The sequence below is a fragment of the Pezoporus occidentalis genome, unplaced genomic scaffold (genome assembly GCF_034315485.1).
Source record: "Pezoporus occidentalis ecotype Australia unplaced genomic scaffold, CSIRO_AGI_Poc_V1 ctg61, whole genome shotgun sequence".
In the NCBI taxonomy this organism is placed as follows: domain Eukaryota; kingdom Metazoa; phylum Chordata; class Aves; order Psittaciformes; family Psittacidae; genus Pezoporus; species Pezoporus occidentalis.
Window position 1 is genome coordinate 1267877 of NW_026915955.1, and position 14647 is coordinate 1282523.

General features: G+C 39.1%; 1 protein-coding gene across 1 annotated transcript in view; it reads right to left on the reverse strand.

The window, feature by feature from the left end:
* The window catches only part of MOXD1 (monooxygenase DBH like 1), a 50173-nt gene that overhangs the window by 24500 nt on the left and 11026 nt on the right, over positions 1-14647 (reverse strand). The window contains exons 2-4 of the mRNA XM_062639602.1: positions 13644-13790; positions 12028-12195; positions 11818-11901 (exon numbers count right to left, since the gene is read on the reverse strand). Of these exons, the coding sequence (XP_062495586.1) occupies positions 11818-11901; positions 12028-12195; positions 13644-13790 (399 nt within the window). The remainder of the gene's footprint in view (positions 1-11817; positions 11902-12027; positions 12196-13643; positions 13791-14647) is intronic.

Genomic DNA, 14647 nt, shown 5'->3' on the forward strand with positions numbered 1-14647 from the left:
TGTTTAATGAAGGTTCTTATTTAAGTTTTATTAGTATACTGCATTAAGAAGCAATTACCATACCTCCATTTAAAGCTGCAGATTTTTTATTGGAAAAGAATATGTACTTTCAGGTAAAAGTTAACTGTTGCTGTGCTGTTAACTTGGAGTGGAGGCTATATATCTAACGCCACACAAATCTTTCTATCCCCATGTACTACTGATAATGATTACACTGTACATCCAAAATTTCTATAGGTCGGTGTGCAGAACTACTTAGATATTTTACTTAGGAAGAGGAATTAAACAACACAATAACTAATAAAACCAAACATTTAAAAATGAGAACTAGAGATATGCTTAGGGCTTCTTGGTCTCTCTGCCATCAAGTCTATTGCTACGTTCTTATTCCTAATTAATTGCCTGGAACTCTGCCACTCGTAAAGAGTGGCATGCAGTAATTCAGGCAAAATCCAAAAGAAGCATACCTTAAAGAAATATTCATAAAACATTGTTTCTGCCTGATGCACATCTGAAGATCTAAGATAAAGCATTTAGTCACAGTTAAAAAGTATAACCCTGAGGAGCAATCTGATAAAACACTCAGGTCAAGAAAAAACATGTTTCCTTTGGTTACGCTTCCTGGTAATACACCCATTATACTCCTAAGCAGCAGAAACAGTGGCAGAGTGGTTGTGGTCTTCAGGGAGGCCATAGTTTCTCAGTGCAGTTGACACACTCCAAACATAATCGGCAATTAATCAGCAACATCATTACTTTCTTGTGAAAACAATATTATAATAATATGTAAACAAATATGTTTCAGATCTGAACCCCAAATTGGTAGCCTATAAATAGTTTATATTTATTCAAGAGGAACATACAGTTTGAATAGTATAAATAAAGTCAGCAAAGGTATTCCCTTTCATATGTGAAATCACCATTTGTGCACAGGAATAAAAAGAAACTATTTCTTTTGAGACGACAATGGAAGAGGTTTTAATTCTATTGTACAACTGCAAAACATTCCCCATTTAGTCGTGTAGCTTAATAACATTATACTTTTTCTCCTGCTGCCTGGGATTGAACACACAGCTTTGTCTGAATACAGAGCACATCAGAATTTACAGCATGTCCATTTCTTGTTTTACACAGGGACAAACTGTTGGGAAAAGTTTTCTGACAAGGAAATGCTGACTACTGTGCAGGACTACCAAAAGAGTGCACACAAGAAAGACCTGAGGTATTCAGATACTGAACTTCTACAGAAGTCACCAACCTGGATGCTCTGGAACCTAAAGCTTGCTTGAGATACAATAAGCACAGCACAAGGTTCATGATTTTGAAATGACACAGCCTCCTGAGTCAGTACAACAGAACAGCATCCATGAAGTCACACAACAAGGGCCATTTTCAGATGACATGGCTCTTTTGAAGTCATTTGAGACTATTATACAAGAGATAGTAATGGAAATGTCACTGAAATGAGGGGATGGAGAAAGGAGAATGAACAGCATTAGTCTACAGTTTATAATAGTTCAGTTAGATTATGATGCTTTCTCAGGTTAAGGTGTTTGGGGCTTGTTTTTGTTTGGTTTTTTGTTTGTTTTGTATTTTAGATGCAAGATGTAAATTGTTTTCATACTAGGTAAAACTTCACTCCTGGTGCAAACAAAAAGTATGCACCATCTATCTGTAGTTTAGTTGTCTGTCATTTGTGTGGATTTTGATGTCATGTGTCCTACGTATGGACATGGTGGAGTTGTATTTTCTGACTATTGTCTGTCAATGAATCTATGCTCTGGACATAGTTGTGACTACTGTTCATTGCAAGTGGAAGCAGAGATGAAGAGGGTATCATAATATCATCCTCTGAAAACTAACCCCAGTAGCTAATGCTGGGGTTTCAGAGTGAGGTCAGTACTGAGGAGAAACTTACTAAACAGATCAGAAGTGCAATTTCCTCTCCACTTAAATGACATTGGAGCAATGAAATGTGGCCCTACAGAAAATTTGCTAAAGATGAATGATGCTACTGAGTGGCTTGTCTGAGCTAGAAAGTTGATCTTAAGACACAATGTCAAAATGCTAATAGGACAAAGTTAGATCTGTTCTGTGATCCATCCAGACACTCACTTCTCACTGTGCAAGTCCCATCAAGTCAGATTTTACTACCTAGGAACCTGCTGTTTGGGTATTTGCAGAGAAGATGCTTTATAACTGCTCATCTAAGGCCTAATTCTACTCTGAAATAATTTATTGCCTGCTATGGTAACAAGCGTTGATCAGTTGGCTGCAATTCCCAGACATATATTTTCAATGTACTACCTCATCATTGGCTTACTCTAAAACCAGACATAAAGCTAAGGATGAGGAAGAAGAAACAAAGACATGATAGAAAATGGGGATAATCAGTATCAATCCTCTCCTGAAGATCATCCTACACATCACATCAGAATTGAGAGGCTGAATGGAGAGAGCTTCACAAAAATTGTACCCTCCCCTTCCCCCTTGTCCTGGGTTCAGCAGTAGCAGTCACTTTTCTCCTTTTAGTAGCTGGTGCAGCGCTGTGGTTTTGACTTTCAGCCTGGGAACAGCACTGATAACACCAATGTTTTTAGTTGCTGCTCAGTAATGTTTAGTCTGACCAAGGACTTTGTGAGCCTCATGCTCTGCTAGGGAGGAGGGGAAGCTGGGAGGAAGCAGAGAAAGGACACCTGACCCAAACTGACCAAGAGGTATTTCATATCACAGCACGTCACGGCCACTACATAAACCGGGGGCAGTTACCCGGCAGGGTTACATCACTGCTCGGTCAGGCTGGGTACCGGTCGGCGGGTGGTGAGCAGTTGTATTCTCTTCCCTTGTTATTTCCCTTACCATTATTATTATTGGTGGTAGCAGCAGTGGTTTGTGTTATACCTTAGTTACTGGAATGTTCTTATCTCAGCCCGTGGGAGTTACATTCTTTCAATTCTCCTCCCCATCCCTTCGGGAGCAGGGGGAGGGAAGAAAGGTGGGGGGGGAGTAGACTGCGTGGTTCTGATTTATGGTCTGGGCTTAAACCACAACACCCATGCCCACCATTGGTCATATTTTAAGTTAAGGCTCCTGTCATCTAACACTTGAACTTAACTAGAAATTACACAACTTCCCACTTTCATTTAACCAGAAAATAACACAGAATCATAGAACAGTTAGGGCTGGAAATGACCATCAGTTCCAGGATCATCTAGTTCCATCCCCCCTGCCATGGGCAGGGACACCTCACACTAAACCATGCCACCCAAGGCTCTGTCCAACCTGGCCTTTAACACCGACAGGGATGGAGCATTCACAACTTCCTTGGGCAACCCATTCCAGTGCCTCACCACCCTAACAGGAAAGAATTTCCTCCTTATATTCAATCTAAACTTCCCCTGTTTAAGTTTTAACCTGTTACCCCTTGTCTTATCACTACAGTCCCTAATGAAGAGTCCATCTCCAGCATCCCTATAGGCCCCCTTCAGATACTTGAAGGCTGCTATGAGGTCTCCACGCAGCCTTCTCTTCTCCAGGCTGAACAGCCCCAACTTTCTCAGTCTGTCTTCATACAGGAGGTGCTTCAGTCCCCTGATCACCCTCATGGCCCTGCTCTGGACTTATTCCAACAGTTCCATGTCCTTTTCATGTTGAGGACACCAGAACTGTACACAATACTCCAAGTGAGGTCTCACAAGAGCAGAGGGGCAGGATCACCTCCTTTGACTTGCTGGTCATGCTCCTTTTGATGCAGCCCAGGATATAGTTGGCTTTCTGGGCTACTAGTGCACACTGCTGGCTCATGTTCATAAAATATGTTCATAAAACATAAAATATGTATTTTCCAACCACATGCTGGCATACATTGCCATAATGGATGGATGCTGGTTTAATTTCAAAAAGAAAAATCAAAGAAACTGTATTAAATTAACTAGAGGTTAAAGTTTGCTGATGATAGAAATTAGGTAGATTGCTTTTGCATACTGAATATTGAATAAATAATGCAGTAAAAATAATGCTTTAAAATTATACAAGTGAAATGAAAGAAGACTAATACAAAATAAGAATATGACCCACCAAGAAATATAAAGTCTGTGGTCATATGTAGTTTCACCTTTGATCATAGAATGAAATAATACATGAAATAAATTTACATATGAAATAATTCAGCAGAATACAAGAGAAGACAGTATTTTTGTTATTTCCTGAGAGAGTTGCTTGGGAAACTTCTAATTTCCAGACGGTTTAGTTATATGATTCTTTAACACTTCAAAATCTAATGGTCAGTTCAGGCTTGCGCTGAAGAGACAGCCCTCCAGATCAAAGGGCAGATAGCTTACAAGCTCTTCAGCATAAAATGATCGCTTGGTTGCCAATCTAATTTACTGAGGCTGAAATGGCTTTGCAGGGGAACACACAGGAAAATACAGACCATCTGTTTATGTCAGGCTGCATGATGCAATTTGCTAGTTATCACATTTAGCAAAACGTAAAAGTTGAAGCCAGAGAACAACAAGCAGTTACTGTCTGGTATGACTCAAGTTAAAAATCAGTGCCCTCATTTAAGTTCTGACGGCTACAAGCTGCCCGTCTGGCTTTCAATCAATCAGTCTCTTAAACTGGAGTCCCTTTGTATTTTCACACTGGGGTCTTTCGTATTACTAAAGCATTCCACTGTCAAAAAGCAGAGTTACCCTTGGCAACAAGTTTTTTTCGGAGTTTTTACTTCCTTATCAGAGATTGCCCCGAAACTGAAGATGAAGATTAACTAGCAGCTGCTGGTGTACACTAATACAGGCCCTTCTTTAATTGAAAAGAGGCTCCTTTTTCCAAGGAGATTAACAATGGAAAACTCTGGTGCTCCTATGAAAATATGCCCAATGTACTGCTTCTCAGCTAATGCTAAACAATTAAGTTTTTTCTGGTGATATGCTTGACCTATTTTCACTAGCCACATCCAAAATTCCGTGACAAAAAATTACATAGGGCTGTGGTTGAAGAAAATCAATTTTTCCTAAAGGCAAATTTTTAACGTATTATTTTTGCAATTTTTGCTCCTATCACAATCTTTTTTCTCCCCTGACCATTTTGGTGGGACATGCCTCCCCTGATTCATCCATTGGAGAGCTACGTATCTAATTCAGGTTGGTTATCCAGGTTCCCTCATCCACCTGTGGAAAGAGAGGCTGAACCATACAAGGGATGCTTGAGTTCATGTATTTCAAACACCTCCTCTGGGATGATAAAAACAGTTATTTTCTGCCACTATAAGATCATTTAAGCACCTGGCTCAGACCTGTAGATAAGTCAAGTTATATGAAAGGAAGCCCATCTTTGTGGTTGGAAATTTACTGTCTTTAATATGTTGCCTTAGTTTAATACGGTAGTCATGAGGCATGCTTAAGAGATGCTGCGTTTTGACCATGGAGCCTAATCCCCAGCATGGGGTTTCTTCCCCATTTCACAGCAGCACTAAACCTTCTCACTTCACTCTCATAAGCAGGTTCAAATAATGCATGCGAGAGGAGTGTTTTACACAGGAATCCAAACATTTAACAGCTGGCAAAATGCAACCTACTGTCCTCCTTTCTAACGCCAAATGCCCGCTAAAATTGGGCATCCCATTAAAAATGTTCTCTTACAGAACCTGAAGTATTTTATGTTCTTGAGCACAGCTGCATCACAGCCTTTCTGCCAGCATTTCTCTGACTATACTAGTTTCAAAAAATCCGCAAAGGTTTGGAACTATAGGAAAATGACTAATTCTGACAGAAAAGACATGTAGACACAGCTAAATGGGACCCTACTACCCAACTGCATTTGTTATTTTACTTGAACAGGTTTTCCTAATCTTAATGGTGAAATTCAATGTCCAGCATGTTTTTGTCTATGGGATTATTACTAGTGAAGCCCAGGAAACTACTTTTCCTGAGGAAAACACAGCATATTGCAAAGAAATTAAGAAAACACAAGGGGGGAAATTTACAGAGTGATGAAACTAGCATGGACACACTATATACTGAACCTGAAAAGCTTCACACAAATTGATTATGGCATATCTGGCACATAGAATATACACACCATTCTTTCACCAGTATATACTGTAAGTTTTCAGAAGTTTACATAGCATTAACAATTTGCCAGGTATAGTGGACAGAATTCACAGAAAATCTAGAGACAGTAGAGGAAATACTGTATCTTAAGGGTTTTTTAATTGTGGCAGGAAAAAGACAGTGGAACAGATGGGAAAGCTGCGATTAACATGAAGCCAAAGTAATGAAACTTTAGCGGATACAGTTATATTAGTAAGCAATACAATTAAACTAACAGAGGACATGGAGTATTGAAACCTAAGAGAAGGACAGTAATAATAAAAAAGCTGTATCTATAGAACCACAAGTAGGATAAGCAGTAAAAACAAGCTTTGAACGTAAAACAAAAGCTGTATTTACTGAAATATTGCGAAGTATTTCTCATGAATGTGAAACAATTTTCACTTTCATGTCACTGGTAAACATCTGCATGATGCCAGCTCACTGTAAGCAGAAAATAAATTCAGCAAATAGGCAGAAAAAAAACCAAACATCAACACATAGTGTTATGAATTGTCACAGTGGTGTCAGCACACACATATCTACACACATTGAATATCATGAAAATCAGACACCTCGATAAGAGTTAAAGGACTTCACAAGTTCCAGTGTGCTGCCACAGAGTAACTCTCTTTTTAAACAGAAAGAGCAACAAAAGACTTTTAAAACGTGTGATTTACAAGAGGGAGGGTGCTGCAGAAACTGCCCTTTTTGGTATGTGCTCCTCTGGGTCAGCACCTTTCGCTCTGCAAACCCCGACTCCCAGCCCTGGTGCTGCACAGACTCTGCCTGCAAGGCATCTTCCCACCCAGGTTGCTGCCCTCGAGTGGCTTCAGCAGGGGGACAGAAACCTTGCTATGCAGAAGTCAGTGCACGGACATGTCTGTGTGTCTGCCCTATCAGCAGGTCACCCCCACACACACCCCGAAAGGTCCTGCTGGAGCTGAGGTGCTTCCCCTGGTGCAGTCAGTGAAACCAGAGAACTTTCTTTAGGGATGAGATTAAGAGGTACACTCAGGACCAGTCAGAATAATAATACAGAGAACTGTGAAAATCCTAGCAAGAAATAATCTTACTCATCTCCAGAAAGTCTGTGCTAGTAAGTGGGATGCTTTTTTCCTAAGAAAGCTACTTCTGAGAAAGCTCCTGGCTAACTGCTCTATGTGAGAAAAGTAAAAATCCCCAGGATAGTAAGCCTGAGGCACATACCACAGCCTGAAGCTCAAAGCAGCTGAACAGGCCAATGCACACATAGCTGTAGGAGAAGTTTGCAGACAGGCTATGATGCATGCTCTCCCATGCAAAGAACAGTCAGGGTCCACCACTCCAGGACCATCCTGCAAACAGCTGATGTGAAGAAAGTCAGCTGCCTGCTATTTATGGTCCAGTGGGAGGTGTCCCTGCCTGTGACAGGGGGCTGGAACTAGATGTTCCTTAAGGTCCCTTCCAACCCAAACCATTTTGCGATTCTGTAATTACTTCCAAGCAAACCCTTTCATCTGTTCTGCGTATTGCTATTTTAAAAATTGACCTATTAGCCTGATAATGGTTCTACTATCAAAAAATACACAGGAGAGAAAACTTGTATAAGTTTAAAGTATTTTCAAGCAGCCACTGCTTAGCCAGGTAAGCAGCTTGAAGCTGAGGAATGACGTGCTCCACCAGAGTCATAACCGAGCTCGGTGCCTCATATTGGTTGTAATCTGAGTAATCTTAACACTATTATGCCCAGCTGTTGAGAAATCATATTATTTTGTTTCATTTCTTAGCAAGCATAATGTCACTATGAGTTAGATCTCCAGGATTTCCTGGAGGCATCAGAGAAAATCTCGTAACAGAAGGAAGGCATTGTAGGGACATGTAAGAGGACACAATCTCTTCCCTAGGGAAGAAGCTGCAAGAGATATAAAACAAAGGAAGATTAAACAGAAAGTCCTAACCATGGCTGGGTGCCCTGTTATCACAGTGAAGCTCTGTTCTCCATTGGTAAATGCAGCATAAAGAGAAATTACTTATCCATGTCCTTATTCTACCTATGAGATGAACACAAGATTACAATCTTATCTCTCGCACAATTTACATGTCATGAAGTGCAGCTTGATCAAGAACAGTCAATGAAAATATGCTGTTTCCCATTACCCAAGGTTCTCGCAAAGTAGCACGAATATTATGTAGAGAAAGAAAAGACATAAGTCTTAAATAATTTACCTATGACTGATTCTGAGTTCTCTTATGCTACTTATCTCGTGCTCACAGAAGAACCCACACCTAGCAATCACTACCCAAACAAGCCCTTTGATTCACTTCAAATCAAAAGCTTCCTCATGCAAGCAATCAGGTAGAGAACTGTGCCTGAAGTGCCTGGAAGGCAAAGGCAGCACATAGCAACATCTGCAAAAAAAGTTTCTCATTGCTCAGAGAGTCATTCAGTTTGGGGGACATTTTTTATTCCATGAAAAGTGTGAAAAAGGAAAAATATGTGTCCTGGACATTCTCACTATTCAGCATCAGAAGTGTTTCACTTGTACAAGCACTGGTCTTGTTTCATGGACCAATGGCTCATTTCCACCTGGGGAACTCCTGTTGTGGTCCCGGTGCACACCCTCCTGTTAAGCTTCACCTAAGGAGATTCAGTTCATGAGCTCCATGACTACTCCATGCCAGTAACCATACCAAAGTCAGGAGGAATAAAGCAAGAATAACTTAAAGATTCACTTCAGAAGCGTGCTTCTCATTCAAACTAAAACACTACTGCAGATGCACCCTAGGACCAAGTATTTTTACTTACACTAGATTGTATTTATGAAATCTATTTGTAAATGCTTTGAATATGTTCTGTGTGACAACATACAGTTACTATTTTTTTCAAAATAATGCATGGTCAATGAAAGTGTTTTTATTTTGGAATCTGGATTCAGAACCTGACATTTGTTAACCAGAGATAGCTAAAAGTCTTGGCCTCCACCTTTAATGATATGTATAACTTTTTCACAGATGGTTTTCCTTCATTAAAATATTGTGATTTCCTGATGAAATTGGTATTGCAAAAAATACATAATTATTAAAACGCATTATAAAATGTATTATAAAATGCTCAGAGCAATTTTCAAGAATAAAGGAACAACAGAGAAAAGCTGAACAGTATGAAAAGAAATCTTATTGTTGCACCTACTTGGGACTCAAGATCACCAGCAGATCTACACATGCACACAGCTAAGCACACACTTCCATGATGCTGATGGCACGCATGGCCCAACGAGAGATGAACTGCACTTCAGTGCTCTACAGAATCATACAGGAGGACAGAAATGGGCAAAGCCAGCTCATATGTACTCTACTTAAGTAGGGTGAGTTATACCAGAGATGAATTTGTATCATTTTCAAAACCCTTTTTTTTCCTGCAAAAATGATATTTTTATGAAAATGGTGTACAGAAGGAATCCAGAATCAACATCTATCTAAGTATTTAACTAACACAGACAGTTTGATCGGGCCAAATATTCATTGTCCTTCTCTTAGTGAAATTCAATCTGTTTGCATAGCTAATATCCTCCAGAATAGCCATAAGCCCCATCCTTTGTCTATCAGTGGCTTTAGGAAATGTTTAATCAGTATGCATGAGTGCATAGATGATACAATACCACAACAGCCCTCTATGTGTCATCTACAAAAGTCACATATACATATACATATACATATATATAAGTTGTGCCCCTGAAAAGAAATGCTAAGGAAGTATTCCTACATAATTCTTTCTTTCTGTGATCATTTTTCTCTCTCTAAACATTTTTTAAAAGGCAAGATGAAATTTGTTTGCTTTTCTGAAGGCAGTAAATTGCTGAGGATTCTACTTTGATTTCTGCCTTTATAAAAAACAAATTCCTGTCTTCAAAATATAATTTGTAAAATTATAACATTCTTCATAAATTGTCATAAAAAAAAAAGATACTAAACTATTCTGAAAAATTAATCAGTGTATTTTTGAGCTAAAATCATGATTTAGCTTCCACCAACCATTTTTAAATGAGCAACTGTATGTGCAGTCAGGCAAAACATTTTAAAAATAAATATAGAAAATACAAATAATAAATAGTTCCAGAGAACTTGTAAGCAGAACAGCTTCCACCAAACTTAACATGGCAAGTATGATTCTGATTGATACACTATTTTGAAGCTCTCTCACTTGAAAGCAGAAAGTTAGGAATCCCAATATATATATACTGTATTACAAGCAAATTCTGCGTTTCATATAGATCTGTGAAAAGAGCTGTCATAAATTTTAAATATGATTAAAGATCAAGTACCAGAAGGCACAAATTTGGGTATAAAGTTGCGTGGTTTAAACCCAGTTAGCTTGTTCACTCACTCCCAGTGAGTGGTTGACAACAATGTCTTCCCCCCCTGCCTCCCCGCACCGGGGCTCTCCCCTTCCCCGCTCCCGGAGGAACGGGGAGGAGGATCGAGAGAGTGCAACTCCTACGGGTTGAGACAAAAACAGTCCAGCAACAAATCACCACCGCTACTATCAGCTACAACAATGATAAGGGAAAATAACAAGGGAAGAGAATACGATACCACCGGCCAAGAGAAACGAGCTCCACCCGGAAACCCCTGTCCTTCCGGGTCACTCCCAGTATTTCAGAATCGGTATATAGGTATTACTATAGTATGTATACTAATAGGTATATAGGTTATACTATAGGCATTTCTCAGACATACACTGGAGATCACATGTGAAGTTCTCTGAGTTAATTTAAAATGTCAGTCTTACTGAATGCATTGGAGAAATATAACTGACAATAATAAAAAGAAAAGGAATATAATTGTATACATAAAAGCATTAATAGGTTCTAAGACAGGTAAAAATGAGGGCCAGAGCTATCTCACTGTGCTATCTTAAGCATTTTAGAACAATAAGTTGCTGTTCTTTTAAGAGGCCTGCCGTATATTGCTCCTGGGAAGAAATGTGAAAAGTCTTTCCCCCCAGCACTTTCAGTGCATTCAGTTTTCAAAGTTTTCAGCTTTCAGTTCCAAATCAAAAATAAAAACCAGAAAATGTGCTTTAAGAGAACATGTTTGTGCACCTGGGTTTTGAAATCTTCTTGGATTGCACTGAACCTTGTATGGATGTTGACACATTTTCAATAATTTTTAAATAAACTACAACATCTGTCTTTTTTTTCGATAATATTTGGCTTTTACACAGCTGAAGATAATGATGTCTGTGCTCATTTGATGTCAGGTGGCATAACTCCACTGTGGTAATCACAAGAGGGATGACTGGAATCAAATAAGAACCTGGCCCTTTGAACAAACTTCACCTTTCTTCTTCTTTTTTTTTAATCTAAATCTGTTCTCTGTTAAAAGAAATTCATTAAATTCTTCCACAAAAGTAGAAACTCGATGAAACATGCTTTTAGGAAATTTGACTTTGTCTTTGCCAGAAATGTTTAGAGACAAAAAAACAATTTTCAACCTCATTTTTTTAAGGGAGAGAGGATATAGGGGAAGAGAAAGGAAGGGGCTCTGTCCCTACTTGTGGCGGTTGTCAGGTCCTAGGCACACACGTACACATACACATACACTTACACTTGACCCATGTTTGCCAAGACAGACAAGAGGTATTGTTCTCCCTCCAGTAAGTAAATTTTGAAAGTGCAAGAACTGATTTGAAGCATAACTGTTATCTAAACTTCTTTAAATTTGCTTAGTCTGAATCACTTACCTTTGTCACATGATGCTTTTCATGTTGTACAGGAATCTTAAACATTTGGCACCAGTATGTTGTATCCTTGTCTGGTACAGGCACCTGTCTTAATAAAAAGGGCAAGGACACAATATTATAAAAGTCACATTACCCTGCTGCATAAGCCCAACGCTTTGGCTACAAATTTATCTCCATTTCTGCATAAACCCAAAACCCGGAGTAACTTACGTCTTTGTTTGTCAAGTCAAAGTATGGCAAAGAGGCAAATAAGACTTCTTCTTTCTCAGGATTCAGTAAACGGAGGCTCTTTGTACCACGATTAGACCCATGGTAGTTTTGACCTGCTTCTCCCATGTCTTTGTGGTGGTATGCCCATATTACCCGCACTGTGCTCTCCTGGAAAAGAAAAACCCACAAAACCAACAAAACCAAAAAAGTCCGTAAGGAATAGGAATGAAATCTTCTTTACATAGTTCACATAATTCCTGTGATAGCTTTGATGTCAGTGTTGCTGTATTTGAACAATGTCAACATGTACTAGAGGATCAGTCAATCAGTCATCTACGGACATAATCTTCCCTTTAAAATGATAATGTTTTATACTCATGGGGGTCATTGCAGATATGCAGAAGATAAATCTCTCTCTGGTAGATTCCTTCATTAATGTTGTGAATTTAAATCATATCTACAAACAGCAGGCTCACAAAGAGGTAACCAGCTAAATGCATGAAAAAAATAGTTTTTTAGACATGTCATTTATTTGGCCAGCAATCAGAAGGTTTCCCAAAAAACCAGGCACAGCTCTGTAAAGATGTGAATACCTTCTGTGGACTGTTGTCCTTACATGCTAGGGAAGATAAACATTCAATTACAGAGCAGATCTGCATCTTAAAAATCAGTCTACAGCCACAGCACAGAGCAATTCTCTGTAAACCATTCTCAGGTTACAATAATCACCCTTGAGAAAAAGTACTCTAATAAATCCTGAAGTGTCCCACAATGTTAAACTACACTGAGAATCTGGAGCAGGTGTGGAAACCATAGATCCATTGACTGCTTAGAAATCTGGCTGTTTATACAGCTGTGGTTTGCTTCCTGCATCTTTCAGCTCATCATGTTGTTATTATTGCCTATATTGTAAAAACATGGATAATGATAATATTGTTGAACGACTATAGCAAGGCTTTCAAAATGAGTAGTAAACAAGCCAAAGCATAGGAGGCCTTGAAAATCTCTCTAACCTATCTGTCATTTCCAATACAGAAGTCATCACCTTCATATAATTTAAAATTATGGTTAAGAAATAGTACAGCAGTTCCTAGGGCAACAATGAGAAGTATTTTACCGTGGAAAGAATTTTATGATAAAACTCTTCAAAGTCTTATTTTTGAAAAAATAAAAGAAACATATATACTTTAAATATATCTGCTCCAAACTTTATTAAAAGTCTATCTTTAAGATCAATTACAAGTTAGCATAGGACCTAAAAATTATTTCTCAAGCTGGCATCTCTTGAATGATTGTAACTGTAGGATATGGGACTTTATTGCCCAGAGGTACCTGTTTCAATCCTGTGTTCACTTCACGTGTTAGAAATTAGAGAACATAATGCACTAGAGAGTGGAAGGACAAAGCAAGCTGAAATTAAAATATAAGAGTTTAATAAAACTAGTGCAAGTATTTCACCCGGTTAATTTAAGTTGACCAACCAGATGTTTTGGAAAGTGAATTTCTCTAATTCTGTCCTTTTACTAAGATGAGATTTTAATAATCAGCTTCATAACCACATATATATATTTAGTCTATATTACTTCATCTCACCATGTATAGGCAGATCCTCTTACCGTTATGCTCTTGTCATTTGTGTCACAAGTGTGCAGCTCTCTGCTAAAAGCCAATATTGTATGTGTACTGTTTTCCATGGCATACTCCAGATGGTAATCCTGTTGAGGGTCCTTTTTGAGCACCCTGTTTTCATCTGTAAAATAATCCTGTTGAAAAGAAAAGATGGCCCAGTATTAAATTAAAAATTAAACTTTATATCCAGTACTGAACCCTCTCAAAACACACCTTTATGTGAACTGATGAACTGTTTTGAGGTGGTATTAAACTTGTTTTTATTGAAAATCTCCAAGAAAGCATGCCTGCTTGCTAAGCAGCTTGAAGAGTATCTTGAGTAACTTTAACACGTTGCCTGTACCTAACTCCAGAAATAAAAGCTATACCCAGCAACCATCATAACTGGGATGTCATGGACTTTGGGAGAATTTACAGAGAGAATAAATTTCAATTCATATTCACATCAACAATATTGCCATTCCCTCTTCTCCCAACTTCTCCTTTGTTTTGTTCTTCCCCACAAAAAGCAAACCTCTTGAATGCACATTGTCTGGAACCAGAAGCCCTACAGCTTAACTAGCCCAAGAAGTGCTCAGTTCATACAAAAGATGCTGGGTTGGGGCTAGGTTGGGGTTTGGGAGCTGTTTGTAAGAAAGGCGCTCCATGTCTAGGGTTCAGCAGAGGCATGGTACAATGGAGGAGCGGCTGCAGCGATGCTGGGTCATTAACCTCCTCACCCCAAATTCCTGCAGCCCCTGCAGCTGGGATTCGACCTTCCCTCTCCTCCTACTCTGGCCACCTGGAAAAGGCTGGCCACCGCCTCAGATGTGCCTCCTCTGGTCGCCCTTCTTTGAGTTTTAGGCTGTTTCTGCCCAGTTTGGTATAGGGAGGGAGCTTTTAACTAATAGATGTATTTTTCACACCGAACAGGCAGGCACCATTAATTGTGTGGTGCCCTTCACAAAATAATGCAGTGTGGGCTGCTCCTGGAAGGCCTTTACTTCTGCAG